Source organism: Natrix helvetica, assembly GCF_964273705.1.
Source record: "Natrix helvetica genome assembly, chromosome: 5".
Taxonomy (NCBI): Eukaryota; Metazoa; Chordata; class Lepidosauria; order Squamata; family Natricidae; genus Natrix; species Natrix helvetica.
In genome coordinates this window covers 104,511,481-104,526,715 of record NC_138551.1, presented here as the reverse complement: position 1 = coordinate 104,526,715, position 15,235 = coordinate 104,511,481, and the positions used below count along the sequence as shown (strand labels likewise).

General features: G+C 40.0%; 1 protein-coding gene across 4 annotated transcripts in view; it reads right to left on the bottom strand.

The window, feature by feature from the left end:
- The window catches only part of GRID1 (glutamate ionotropic receptor delta type subunit 1), an 809,729-nt gene that overhangs the window by 99,289 nt on the left and 695,205 nt on the right, over nucleotides 1-15,235 (bottom strand). For all 4 annotated transcript variants that reach the window (XM_081956605.1, XM_081956606.1, XM_081956608.1 and 1 more), the window contains exons 7-8: nucleotides 6,308-6,469; nucleotides 6,003-6,122 (exon numbers count right to left, since the gene is read on the bottom strand). In XM_081956605.1, coding sequence (XP_081812731.1) covers nucleotides 6,003-6,122; nucleotides 6,308-6,469 — 282 coding nt within the window. The remainder of the gene's footprint in view (nucleotides 1-6,002; nucleotides 6,123-6,307; nucleotides 6,470-15,235) is intronic.

The following is a 15,235-nucleotide window of genomic DNA, read 5'->3' as shown; positions in this document are numbered from 1 at the left end:
TAGTAGTAGTATCCAGATGAATTTGCATATAAAATTATATAACCTAGGTTCATAATTAAAACTTGTTTTTCTTTTTAAAAAATGAGGATTCCTTCATCAGTATTCTTGTATTTTTTTTTTAAATTTTGTGGACATTTTGGGAATATTTAGGTGCTGAGGTAATTTTTGCTTTCCCACAGCTGATGAATTTTATGAGTAAATTATAGTCCTTGCATTGCAAACACATCATCAAGGTTGTGAAACCACTCTGATATAACCAATTTCTCCAATTTCTTACCACATGTTGTACCACCCAGAGAATTAACAAGGAAAAACATTTACAGTAACAGATATAATTTTATTATAGCCCCAACAGATTTTTGGGGCTATAATAAAATAATTTGGCTGTGATATCTATGGAGTATCGAATAGTCATGAGTTTGAGAGGTTTATAAATCTGCCCTCAAAGAAAAGCTTAATAACAAATATGGTACTCTAAATTAATTTCTGTCAAAAGCTAGCAGTCATAAAGTAGAAGAATTGGGGCCATAGACGTGTTTGTTTTATTTTTAAAATTTATATTGCTTTATTTGTTTCCTAGTATGATTTGATTGCTTATTAGTAACCTATGACTATCACCAAGTGTTGTATCTTATGATTCTTGATGAATGTATTCTATTTTATTTTTCTTCATGTACACTGAGAGTATTTGCACCAAAGATTGGGTGTCCAATCATACTTGGCCCATAAATAATTCTATTCCATTCCATTCCATTCCATTATTGGTCTTAGAAACTGCCCCCCTACTTGCTAACTACACTGGCATATCATGGAATTATACTGTATTGCGGGCTATATTGATAGATTATATTGATAATCTGTATAAATTAATGAAGCACAGGAACATAGTAAATAATCTCGACAACAAAACATAAATGCCTTCTATTATTACCCTTTGAAGGAAAGATTAAATATGCAGGCAATAAAAGGGGACGGTTTGTACAAACTTACAGTAAGAGGATGTAAGAAAGAAAAGGAATTAATTGAAGGAAGTGGAGTAAAATTGCAATTGGTTTCTTCCAATTTATATGTGTTTCCTGCATTTCGCTATTAATTGCCATTTATAAGATTAACAAGTTACATGTGGTATGGATATATGTGTCAAGTAACAAAAGAAAAATAGCTTGTGGAAAACACAAAAGTGTTGAAATATTGTTGTCACCAATCTGATCTATGCCCATGTATAATTGCTGTATGCTTTAGACTTTCAGTTTTGGTGCTATACTAGACTTTGTTGCTGACTTCAATTGCTTAAGAAGGATTTTATGCTGAAATTCAAGGAAAATCAAAACGGAAAAGGAACAAAACAGGAGGATTTTTGTATTTTAATATGGAAAAATTCCAGGCACTTAGCAGTTACATTTGAAAAACTATTAAACATGTTGCAAAGTATGATTGAATTTGATTGTAACTGTTTCAAACTACTGATTGCATTTCTGGTGTATCTGGTGCCTTGCAGGCATAATGTAACATTCGCTACAAACATTGTATTGCATTTCGATAATTCATGATTGATTCAACTGCAGTGCTGGAAACTTCAGACTCAAAAGCTTATAAATAGGCTCCGCTTTTTGATGAGCAACTTCAACTGTTTGTCTCAACTTCATCTCCTGTTGTTTGCCGCTTTGATGTAGCTCTGTAGCTCCCTTACGAGTTTGCTTCTTTGATAGACCCTGAAACTTTCCCTCTTTGCTTTAAATTCTCCTTTATTCAGTGCTGAAGTGTAGGAAGTTAGCACCCACCCCTCTCCTAGAAAATGAAATATTTTAGGAAATTTTAAAAGGGTAGAATATTTCCCCTAAAAAGAGCAGTAGAAAGTCAGAGAGGCAGAAACTCATCGCCCCCACCTTTGTCAATGGGCCATAAAGGCCTGAGCCAGTGAAACATGTTTTTAGGGTTAACCAAGCTCTACCCCATCTCATTGCACTACCCACCAAGTTTCAACCAAACTTAGCACACAACCTACAAAGCTAGCTAAGACCCCTCCATAGGTCTGACAACCAATCAGAATACATTTTTACACAGGAACAGGAAACAGAGAGGTGGGGCCCTAGAGAGGACATAGAATCCAGGGATTCTCATGTTTTCTGCCCTTTTTCTGTTCAGGAGCTCAAGCCATGTGATCCTGTCCACCATTAAGCCATCTTTCCAAGCAGCCTCCATGTTTCCAGTGTCTTTTTCCCCACTTGGAACTGAACACAGAAGGACATTTCTTCCAACACATGCTTCTCACCCCCCCTTTTTCCCCTAAAGTGTCCACCAGTTATCTCAAGGGAGATATCTTAGAGCGTTCTGCTCCAACCAAGAGAATCAAAAGCATTATGAGGCTATATCTGCATGCTGCATTAGAAAGTGTGAAGCAAGCTGGGAAGGTTGATCTAAAGAAGCAAGTGATATTTTTAGAAAGAAAGGCTTAAAATATAGAAATGAATAGCCAGGGATAAATGCTACCGTTCAAAACAAGAATGCTTCTCTTAAAATAGAGCATATGCTTAGTCCACACACCGGTGTATGTGTGTGTGTGTGTGTATGTGTATGGCTTGAGAATGAGTTGAAAAGACTGACTTTTTAGAAGACAACATTGTGTATGGAGGGGCACAGAGGCCCACGCAACTGTGGGTCTGGCTAGTCCCTTGAGACTCCCCCTCTGCCTATAATAATCCAATGTTAAATGTCCATCTAAGGATTTTCTTCCCTTCCTTTTTTGATTTTTAATTGTCATTATTCTGTAATTTTACGTATTTAAAAAGAAAACCTGTGAGCTCACTGAATATTCCTGCCCTGTCTTGCCCACCAAATATTAAAACAATAGTTAGTAATAAAATAAGACTTGTGCAAATCTGTCCAATCCTGTCTCAGGCTCATACTTTCTGACAATAAAAAATCCATACATTACTTGGCTCCCCCCCCCCCCAATTGCCATTTTGCAGGTCAATGTCACCTGGACTTTATGTTATAGGAGCTCCTGCAGTGCCAATGGATGGATTTCCAGAGGATTTCCATATCCTTAACAGAGGTTACAAGGCACTGCACTAGAAGGAGAATGAATCTAACTCTTATGTATATTTTATCACTATGGAAATTTCTGCTGCATTCAGTACTGTTAGGATACTCATTACACACAAGACCATGACAACTTCCCTCAGAGTTTTCTTCCTCTTCTAAGTAAAATTCACATGAGAGTGTTGTGGCCCACCGACAGCCAGTGAATCTGGCAGCTGAATCGGACAGTGAGCAGGTTGGGGAGGAACATGGGCCAGTCTTGGGGGCTGGGGAAGCTCAGACGAGGGCTCTGCGTCAGAGGCAGAGAGGGCAGTGAGGCAGAGGAACAGCTGGAGCCTGTTCCCACACCTTGGGAAAGCCACACCTTGGAGATGATTGGCCCCTCCCATAGGAAACAAAAGAGGAGCGAATGGGGAGGGGGCTTTTACAGGAAACAATTCGTTCCTTCGGTCATTTCAAGAGTGGAAAGTTCTGTTTCTGACTATAAGAGACTCTGTGCTAAATTTTGCCTTGCCCTGCGTTTGGAAACTAATTATCTGACAGCTTGTCCAGGGAGATAAGGTTTGTGTTGATAAATATTCCTCTGAAAGACTGTTTGCCAAGCCTTGCTGATTGTGAATGAAAGCAATTCACGGTCATGTAAATAAAAAAAGGTTTTGCCAGGACCAAGACTTTGCTTCATGCTTGTTAAGGAAGCTTAGGTCAGAACAGAGAGTGATTGCGTAGCAGGTGTTAAATGTGAGGGTTCAATTAAAGTGATATATTGCTAAAAGCCTATGCACAGGAGTCTTCTCAACTAATGTTTAACACCTCCTTGGAGTTAGATAACGGTCAACGGAATTCAAGGGAGGTTGGACTTAGTCCAGTGGCAGCTACATAGGGATTTTAAGCTGATCCCTCTTTTGACTCCCCCCTCCAGATTCTGCGACTCCTTCTCCTACATTGGGTGAGGAAATGGTGGAAGGCAACCTTCCTACTCTTCATAAATTATATGATAAAACCTTCCCAGAAACGTTTCTTCCTCCTGGAAATGTTACCCATTATTTAGAACCCCAAAGAAATAAAGCCAAAAGAGGGTTTGTGTGGCTCAATTCTTCCATAAAAGTTGCATACAAAAAAACCCCTCCCAACTCTTAAAACATTAGTGTGGATCAGAGGTGGTATTCAGCCGGTTCGCACCAGTTCACCTGAACCAGTGGCAGAAATTTGTCCAGTTCGATGAACCAGTAGCAATGTCTGGCTGGCCACGCCCCAGAACCAGTCTCCCTGTTGCCAGTTGCTCATCCCACCTGCCCCAGTGCTTCGCATGCCAGCTCTCAAAGAGGCGGCAGCTGAAGACTGCTGAAAAGTCCTCTGGCTGGCGGAAAAGCTGCTGCCATCACCACCATTTTTTATGCGCATTCCATTGCCTTGCAAGTCCAAGCAGCAGCTAGCTGGGGGCTGCCCAAAACTCTGGTCAGCTTGTCCTTCGGACTCTGGACCAGCTGCTGTGAAAGGTAAGCAACCAAAGAGGCCATGGTGGGGGAGGAAGAGGGGAAACAGAGTTGACTAGTGAAGGGAGGGTGGGGGTCGATAGGGAAAAATCCTTTAAAAATTCCTACCTTTTCCTGTGGGCGTGGCTAGGTGCGGGGCATGCGACTGAGTGGGCGTGTGCATGAGTGATGTCAAGACAGCCACACCCACTCAGTCACATGCCCCCCCACCTAGCCACGCCCACCAAACTGGTAGCAAAAAAAGTTTGGAATGCATCACTGGTGTGGATCCCATTATAAAGTCCACCCCATGGAAAGAAACAAGGTCAACTGGGACAATGGAGACCCACATAACAAAAGTCCATAAATGGAAAAGCCTTATGCAGCTGCTTTTCTGAGTCTCAAAGAGAAGCTAAATAGAGGCAAAAATGCATAAACTTAGGCAGACCTTACAGTGGCATTCCAGTTCCAGGCAAAACAAAAGCTGTCAAGTTATGGTTTGCTCCGTACTCAGGCTGCAGGTTATTTGGTTGCCTTTAATGCATGCAGTTGCATATAACTTTTTACGTGTTTAATATTTAATATTAGACAGACATTACTTCTCTGCGATAGCACCTTTGGGAATGGATAGTTTGCAATGGCCAGCAGAGTGTAGGGAGAGCTTAAATCTTTCCTTTACAACTATTCATTCCTGCTATTAACACCCACGTAATGGTCTGGATCTCTATCTATCCTTTTCATAAATTGGGAGGGGGGAGAGTGTGGGAGGAGACAGGCGGAGAATATTTGGGCAAATATCTTAAAAAGGGAGGGTTAAGTCTTCTCATATATGGACAATCTGGAACTGCGCTGCCTGCGGTCTGATCTAAGCATAGTACATTAAAGTGTCTGCTACAACATCTTACCTGTCAACGACTTCTTCAGCTTTAACCTCAATAATACACGGGCAAACAATAGATACAAACTCAAGGTAAACCACTCCAAAGTCGATTGCAAAATATACAACTTCAGCAACAGAGTGGTCAATGCCTGGGATGCTCTACCTGACTCTGTTGTTACATCCTCAAACCTCCACAGCTGCAAACTGCAACTGTCTACCGTGGACCTCACCCCATTCCTAAGAGGTCCGTAAAGGGGGCGTGCATAAGCGCAACAGCGTGCATAAACGCACCATCATGCCTTCCATCCCTGACCTACTGTCCTCATTTATTTGTATTCATTTCCTTCATTCATGTCCATGTTCATACTTATATCTGCTATCTTGTACATGTTTGACAAACTAAATAAATAAAATAAAAAGATGTCATGTCAGAAGAAGTTATAAGCAATGAAAATACTAGCAATGAAGAAACACAGAATTACATAGACATAAAACATTTTTCTGGGTTTCATTTTTTTATATATAAATAAAATTGTACTGCAAAAAAACCCAGCATGTCCTCCAGATAAACTGAAGGGGGAAGAAACAGAAGAAGAAAGAAGAATTACCCTTCGGACATCTTTCCCAAATGTTTCACTGTAGCTCGTTCCAAGGATCTCGAACTGGACATAGGGGTTGGCACCATCTTCTTGGAATTCCATAATGCCCGTCAGTCCACTGATATGACCCTAAAGAAAAAGTTTCACCCAGTTGAGTGACAGATTTTTTTTTGATGTTTTTCTCTCCCCAGGATCTTCTTTCAAACCATGTGTTTTAAATGTTTGGTGTTATGTGTCCAAGAGCTTCCTTGGGATCAAAAACTAACTGACTTGCTTGGCCTATATCTCTTGGAAAGGCAGATCCGTTTGATTACCTTTTTGATCGTCTCCAACATGGATCGGCCTCCGTTCCAAGGTTTGGTTGATTTTCTCATGCAATTCAAGCTGGCCATGCTGTGCCATTTCCGGTCTTCCAACTTTCGGTGGAAAGCGTTGGCCAGCATGAGGACGCTGTCGTAGAGATAGAGGTTGGAGACCTGTACATGGAGACAAAGACAAACCCAAACCATTGGTACTCAACTGCTGAAGGGCATGCTGAAAGGGTGTAGCAGGATGGAGAAGGTGGATATAAAGTGAATGCATTGCAAAAATAAGTCTGCTTTCTAAGTAATTATTTATTGATTTCTTCTTTTATCAGAGGAACCTGTAATGCACTCATCGGGGACAGGATCAGCAATACAAAGCTTGAAACCTAATTTTCTTTCCCAGTTTCAATTGACCTTCTGTGCAGATAGTTCGAGTCCTCTTCTTTAAACAAGTTCTGTTTCTCTTTTAAAACTATGTTCAATGTGTGCTTAAAACAGAATTAATTATCATCTAGGAGAATGATAAACCCAAGTATAAGGGAAGTCCATGCAATGACTGACCTTACATTACTGGCCTAATAGTTTCCTAAACTAGCAATGGAGGGCAGTGATCAGTGATCCATGGCAAATGGGAACAATCAAATCTGGGTAAATTAATTAAGGAGACCTTGTAAAACATTTCTGTAGCAGGATTTGGTTCTGAGAAAAGGAAGAATATTATTAGAAAACCAGAATAGCTAATGCTAATCTTAACCTATCTCTCTGGTGGTATAAAAGAAGAGTAGGCAGAGCTGGAGGTGGAGTGAAGTACACCATCAGCTTGGAGTCATTACGTTCCTATAAATGATCCAACTTCAATTCCCTTGAATTCCAATGATGCTTACTTGGCCCCAATGTAGTGCTGAACTAAATCTAGGGATGATTAGATTTTTTGAGCACAATGGGCAATAGACCTTTTAAACTGCAACATAATTTATGGTCCTGATCCTTTGCAATTGACAGGTGGGGTGAAATGGGATAGAGAGAAGATGAGATGAATGCTAGGAAGACATATCTTCTAAAAGCCATTCACACAGCATCTTCTTGCTATAATTAACAGGGCATGAGATTGAACCCAGGGGACAGATCACTGCACTGGTTAAAAACATGTATAAATGTAGAAGTCTCTAGTAGACATGGCAGCATCTTCAGTTGCTAATATTCTGGGTGGTCACTAGTATATAAAATATGTCAGAATTTGTGCATTAATTCAAATCCAGAAGCACACACAAATAACTGATGCAACAGGATTCACTAACTTCTTTTATACATAAGAATAGATGAATAAATGTACAATACCAACTGGTGGTTCTTCCAAGTAAACACAAGCCAGGAGAGTTACAGGCAAACACAAGCAGTTAGTTTCATTTCAGCAGACAAGCCCAGACAGACTGCTAGTTTACTTCTCAGAGCAACAGATTGCTTTCTTCTTAAGTTTCTGTTTCAATTCTCTGCATGGACACAGATCTGTTTAAGGTCCCATTCGCTGACTTAGTTGCTATGCCTATTCATTGGCTGACCTTGTTCCCATGTCTCTCCCAGTCATTAATATTTTAACAAAATATGCTAGCAAGTCACTAATATCTCTCTATATAAAAACGACTGTGTGTGTGTATGTGTGTACCTTAAGCAATTTCAACCCAACTTGGTACACAGATGACTTACTCTCTGGAGAAAAATTATCTGGGGGTAAGACACCCCTAACACTCCTCAGGGCATGTGTTCTGTTAAGATACAGCCTGTTGTGCCTTACTGCTGTACTGGATTCTACTGTACAGCACAGTGGAGTTGCCATGGTAACGACTTCACAGTACAAGGGGACTCCCTCTGGTAAGGGGAAAAATCCAACATTAGAAATTACATTTTGTCCAGACATTTCCCTTTATAAATAAATACTTGGGCAACCCTGGGTTATTGCCTAAGTATAAAAATAAGAGCCAACCCCATTCCCTTCTAGCACTGAAGATGTTGGGTAATAAAGCATCTGCGAGAAAACCACCAAGCTCAGAGAGCACCAAGGACACCACAGTTTCAAAATGTTTCAAAAGTTCAAACTTTTTAAGAATTATTTTAAAGAAGCTTCTAGGGTCAAATTCATATTCAATTGTCACATGTGTGCTGTGTACTATTGATCAATAAAGACTCAGTGTCTTTATTGATCAATCAAACATTAATAACAAATCTACTGAATCTTTGCAAGAAGGCTTGTTTGGAAAATTATTCTTCTTAGAGCTTTCAAACAAGAGAAGACAGATGTGCCTTTACCAACAAATAAAAGTTTGAGCAGGATGCAACTGTCTGGTTTACCACCTCCTTTCTTTCATCTGCTTTCTTGCCAGCTTGTCATTCTTAACTGCCAGATGCTTTTATTATTGAAAACCTAATTTATGTCTTCTCTTTAGGATGGAGTCAGATTCTCTCCCAGATGGCTTTGGCATATGTGTTTCCATGTTGAATAGGATTTCCCCTGATGTTACAGAGAGGAAAATAGAAGGGCCGGAAGTTCTAAAGGATGGCAAGACAAGTTTGATGTATAATTTGGTAGGAAAGACTAAAAGAAGACATATGCTTTCAACTTTGCTGGTAGAAAAGTGTAAAGCTATAATTGGAAGACGCAACTTCGGATTGTGTGAAGCTAAACAAAACAAATTACAAAACAACTCTGAAAGAGAAATGAAAATAATGAAAACAAAATCTGTTGGGATTAGTTAACTCAGATTAATGTATAGTTTTCAAATCATCCCAGGAAAAGAAAGAATGAATATATATGCATCTCTGGGTATGTGTGCATGTATATTATATATAATTCAACTATCTACCCACAGTTTCCAGCCATTGACTGGGAGTGGAAGTCCAACTAGACTAGAGGGCAAAATATTGTAAAAAGCAAAAATAAAGGTTGCTAAGAGATTGTTATTACTGAGTCAATATTGTATGTCTGTATAAAATATGTACTTATCTCCTCCTTTGTGGTTGATTCACTGTTATCAACCTTTCGTAAGTAACTTTTGTGATGTGACCTGCCAGAGGCTAGCAGACCTGTCAGAAGATTCGGACAGTGAGGAGGTTGGGGAGGAACATGGGCCAGTCTTGGAGTCTGGGGAAGGCTCTGATGAGGGCTCTGTGTCGGAGGCAGAGAGGGGGGAAGAGCCGTCTGACAGTTATCAGCTGCCTTCAGAGTCAGACATCAGTGAGGCAGACAAACAGCTGGAGCCTGTTCCCAGTGTGGGCATGCGCAGAACTGCCAGACGAAGGGAACAGCTAAAGAACAAGGGTTGACTTGGGAGTAGGGCCGCAGGTGGATGATGAATGGCCCTTTCCAGAGGAAATAAAAGAGGAGCAAAAGGGGAGTGGAGTTTGCGGGAGACAATTAGTTCACTTAATTGGTTCGTGACTCTCCGAGGCTCCTTGCCAAATTTTGCAAATATTGGCCTGTCATCTCTCCAAGCCAGATAATGTTTGTGACTGTAAATCTTCCCTTGAAAGATTTTGCTAGATGTGATTGAGCAGAATTCACAGTAAATTAATAAAAGGGTTTTTTGTCAGGACAAGGAGTTTGCTTCATGCTCTCAGGAAGCCTGGGTTTGAACACTTCGATTCACTTGAATGAAGTAGCATAAACTCTTTGCCAACGCATACAAACAAATAAATAAAGGGATGGTTTCTACATTAATATTGTTAATAATTTCCTCTGCTATATTACCATTTTTTGCCTTTGACTCTCACATGCATAGATGCCCCGTGGCCATCTTCAGAAGTAACCCTGATCATTTCAGTTACTGTACTAATCTACTGTTAGTACAGGGGATGCGGTGGCTCAGTGGCTAAGACACTGAGCTTGTTGAGGGCAGAGCTTCACGTCGCGGTGATACAGTGACTTTTCCGGCTTCTCCGGATAGGCATCGACTTCGGATCGCCTGGACAGTCCAATCCGGACCTAAACTGTCCCAAAGAGACAGTGAAAGGTAGGGGGAGTTCCTGTGGTCCCAGAGACAACCGCAAAGTCTCTGGTGACCCAGAAAAAAACCCTTTTGCCAGCGATCGTGAGTCAGCCCCCAGGCTGCTGAAACTGCTGACAGCTCCTATACGCAAGTGCAGGAGAGAAGCATGTCGTTTTGGTGAGACTTTTTAAATCTTTTTTTCTATTGGAGAGAGAACACCCTAAATTTGGAAATCTAATTTAAAATAAAGGCTGACTAGAGAGAAAGCGGCGGATTTAAGATGGCCAATTGAAGATTTTCTTTTTTCCCTTTTTATTTTCGGAAGCCAGGCTGGACTTCAATCACAATTCAATGTGGATTGGCTTATTGTGCTTTTCTATACTTTTACTTTTGGACTTTGTGGGGACACTGAATATATTTAAACTCTAATTGTTTTGAAGATTCTTTTCCTCCCTTTTTTTGGCTTTCCATTTTGTATTTTCTATTCTCTCTTTTTTTAAAAGTTAAAAATAGAGCGGGGAAAAATAAGCATTGAGAGTTGATACAATTAACACTGCCACCTAGTGGACTTGAAACATTGTTACTAAGTTTTACTATCTGAATTGTTTAGAGAGAAGCTGTTCCCTTGAAGGCTATTTGGTTAAGAACTGATAGGGATAGGAACACAGTTGTTTATACAGCTGTTTCCTGTGGAAACTTTCCTGTTTCCTGGAAACCTACTTTGGAACAAACAGAAGCTGTAAGGGAAAGCTCAGAGTGACCTTGGAAAGACTTTCATCTTTAAAAAAAACTTTGAATCTTTTTTTCCCCTAGCTTTGGTGGCAGTGCTTATATTATCTTGCTGGGGAGGTGGTGATTTTTTTCCCCCTTGGCTCCTTGACTCCTTTTTTTTTCTTTGAAGCTTTGAAGTATTGATTCCTGTTTTTCTTTGCTCTCTTTTCCTTTCAAATATATTGACATATGGATGGCTTGTTTTAAAATTTGAGTGAATTGGACTGAAGAATTTTTTTCTTTCTTTTTTTAAGTAAGAGATCTTTTCTTTTTCCTCTCTCTTCTCTTTTTTTCTCTTTTCGTTTTATCCATAACTCTGTATTTTTATAGCTGATGCTTAAATTTTTGTGATACTCTAGTGGTTATTTGGGACTTTTACATTACTTGATATTAATTGGACTAGAATACAAAAAAAAAATAGAAGATGAGTAGAAAGATAACAACTGTTGGCTCTACAACAACAACCCCTGCCTCCTCACCTGCAGGAGGACAAAGATCAATACAGTCCATGCTTCAACAAGAAAAAGAGAAGGGGGACTTCCGGTTCCGGCGGCTACGGTGACGGGCAAGTCCTTTGCCCGCTCCCGCTCTCCCGGTGGGCTTCCCCCACTTCTGGGGGGGCACAGGACGCCCCGGAGAGGCGTCCTGCCGAGGGAGCGGCTCGTGGAGGGCCCTGCCATCGGCGGCGGCTGGTGGGGGCTTCTCCGCTTTGCTCTAGGCACCGGGGAGCAGTCTCGGAGGGCGCGCGTGCGTCTTGCTCCATGCCGATCGGACAACACACTATTGAAGGAAGCAGCGGCGGTATGGTGAGAGGCTTCCTTTCTTCATTCCCTTTCTTTTGAACTGATGGACTTTTCAGCGACTTTAAAAGTTTAACTTTCGGATTCTTGCTGGAGGTGCAGCTAGAGGGAGGGGGATTTCCCCCCCCCCCTTGGACAAGCGGCTTGAGAAGATTTTGCTTCCTCCCCCAGGGGAAGGAGGAGGGGGGAGAGCCAACTAATGATGCCTCACCCCTGTAAAAGTGATTTTCATTGGATTTAGTTCCAGAATATATGGGTGAACTGAGAATTTTCTGAACTTTTAAAATTTTATTATGCCTCTGAGCCCAAAGCTGGCAGGGCAAGATGGCACACTTCCGTTGTCTTCATGAACTGTGAAACCTGACTCCACCTTTAAAATTCAGGCTTCCGGTCTTTGTCTCCGTGTCACCCAGAAGAATCTCTTGTGGATTGCTATTTCCTGAACTCTCTGGAGAGAAAATTTTTCTCTATTGCTAGACTGACTAAAGAAACTCCCATCTGTTTGGATCTTCTGCCTCCTGGACTCATCTGCCTGCTCTACTTCTCCAGCTGTCCAGTCTCTACACTGACTGATTTCTCTGTCTTATAAACTATGTATCCAAAAAGACCACCACCTGGAAAACCTGGCTTTGCTACCTCTGCACCAACATCTGCAACATCTAGTCCTGCTACACAGTCAAAGATTACAGAACTGATGCAACCTAAGAGTACAGAGATGGATTTGCAACAAATGCTTCAGCAACTCATACAGGGCCAGGAAGAAATTAAGAAACAATTAAAGGAAATGAAGGAAGAAATTAAAGAGAATCAAGTCCAAATTTATAAGAACTCACAGAGACTGGACCTTGTGGAGGATGGGGTGGCGGAGGCGAGGGGGGGGTAGAAGCTCTGCAGAAGGGTAACAAAGAACTTGATATTCAACAAATGAAAACAGAATTTGAGAGAATGTCCTTTTATCTTAGATTTCAAAATGTTATAGAAGCAGATGGGGAAAACATAAGGGACATTATGACTAATATCTTAGCTGAATATATACACAAAGATAAACAACAGATGGAATGGGAGATAGACCTGGTCTATAGAGTGAATTCAGCATATGCCAGAACACACAATGTACCCAGGGAGGTCCATATCAAATTTCTTAGGAAAAGCACAAGAGACATAATTCTGGGTGTACAAAGGGGGCAAGCATTGACATATCATGACAGGGAGATAACCATCTTGAAGCAGATCCCCAAAAAAAATTAGGGAGAAAAGAAAAAATTATTCGCAATTGGCGAATAAATTATACCAGAAAGGGGTGTGGTTTAGATGGTTGATGCCTGAAGGGAAGCTGATATTCTGGGAGGAGACAAGAATCAGAATCAATACACCCATAGAGGCGCAGGCCTTTATGGAAAAAAATAAAGCGAACCTAGAAAAAACAGAAGACTCTTCAACGGTCACACAGAACACGGGAGGGGCCGGAGCTCTGCCAGCGGGGGGAGAAGGGGCAACACCAAGAAAGCTCAGATCACAAAAATGAATAAGAAAATCACATTGTTATAAACAGACCGAAAGTAATAATGAAATTATATCTAGACTATACATTACAATATATAAGCTGATTGAAAAAAATTTATAGAACTAATATGCTGATTTTATACGATTTTGTATTAATGTTTTATACATAGATGTATCTTATGAGTTTGGAGGGAGGGGGCGTCTGCCACACTTGCAACTGCCAAAATTTGTATACCATTCCACCTACCCTTTTCCTTATAAATGTTTTAAAAAACCAATAAAATTTTCTGAAAAAAAAAGAAAAGAAAAAGAGAAGGGAATAAACCTAGAGGCAATTATGCAAGTGATACAGAAATTGCAAGCCGGAGCTGATAGCAATGATGAAAAGTTAGACACCATTGTAAAGAGACTGAGAGTATAGAAAAAAGAATTGAGACAATAGAGCAATGAACTGAAACAGAAAACAACTAAAACAGAAGGAAAAGTAGAAGATATGCAACAATGGATGATGAAATACGAGAACAGAATCTAAAAAATTGAAGAAAAGGTTCAACAAGAAGAGAAGAACGCTGAGGAGTTTGACAGCAGATTGAGCAATGTGGAAAAGGAGAGTAGTGGAATATTAGGATGGGAGATGGATAGGTCTGAATTTTTCTTAAGATTTCAAAACATAGAAGAAGAAAGAGGAGAGAACCTAGTACAAATAATATCCGAAATTTTGACAAACGTATTAGAGATATCCCAAGAGAGGATGATGGATGGCATAGATGAAGCGTTCTGAGTACACACAAGATATGCAATGAGAAATGCCCTCCCAAGGGAAGTCCATGTAAGATTTACTAAGAAAGCAACCAAGCTACAAATATTACAGAAAATGAGAGGTAAAAAACTAGAATATAAAGGCAAATAGATTGTAATTCTGAAACAAATTCCGAGAAGAGTGAGAGAGAAGAGAAGATAATATAAATTTCTGACTAAGATTCTTATTTAAAAAGGTGTTAATAGATGGCTCATACCGGAAGGTCTATTATTTGCATGGGAAGGACAAAGATACAGAATAGATACAATCGATAAGGCAGGAGCCTTCTACGCAGAACACTTCAGAGGAATGGCTGAGAAAACTGGAAAAGAAGAACTATTGGTACAACTACTGGAGGCACCCATAATTGAGATTGAAAAAATAGAAGGTGCTGTAGGCAGAATTGATAAAGAAGAAGGCACGGTGGGTGGTGTAAATCCCAGAGAACAACGAGAATATAGATCAACTGGAGCCATGAATCCTGTATATAAAGTATAAACATGGAGGGGAAAATGGTTTTAATCAATATAAATGGACTTAACTCAGCAATTAAAAGAAGGAAAATATTTCACAAATTAGAAAAGCTAAAACTTGACATAATCAGCCTACAAGAAGAGCATATTCAAAAGAGACATGAATATCTACTAGTACAACCAAAGCTTGGAAAAATGTTTACTACATTGGTGAATTGTAAAAAAAGAGGAGTGATATTCTATGTTAAAGATAATATCCCAGCGAAACTAATCTATGCAGATGAAGAGGGAAGAATCTTGATGGTAGAAATTATGGATAATACTAAAAAAATACTTTTAATCGCAATTTATGCACCCAATGAAAAACAACATGAATTTTACAAAAAACTCCACAAAAAAATCTCTATGTTGATATTTGTATGATGGGAGACTTTAATGGCATTGTAAACCAGAACATGGACTACAAAACATACAAAGCAACAAAGTTAAATAGAAAATTGCTTCCGAAATCCTTTTTCAGGATGATAGATGAAACAAATCTACAAGATATTTGGAGAGAAAGAAATCCTACAAAAGAACAATATACTTTTTATTCAAATAGACATTCATCA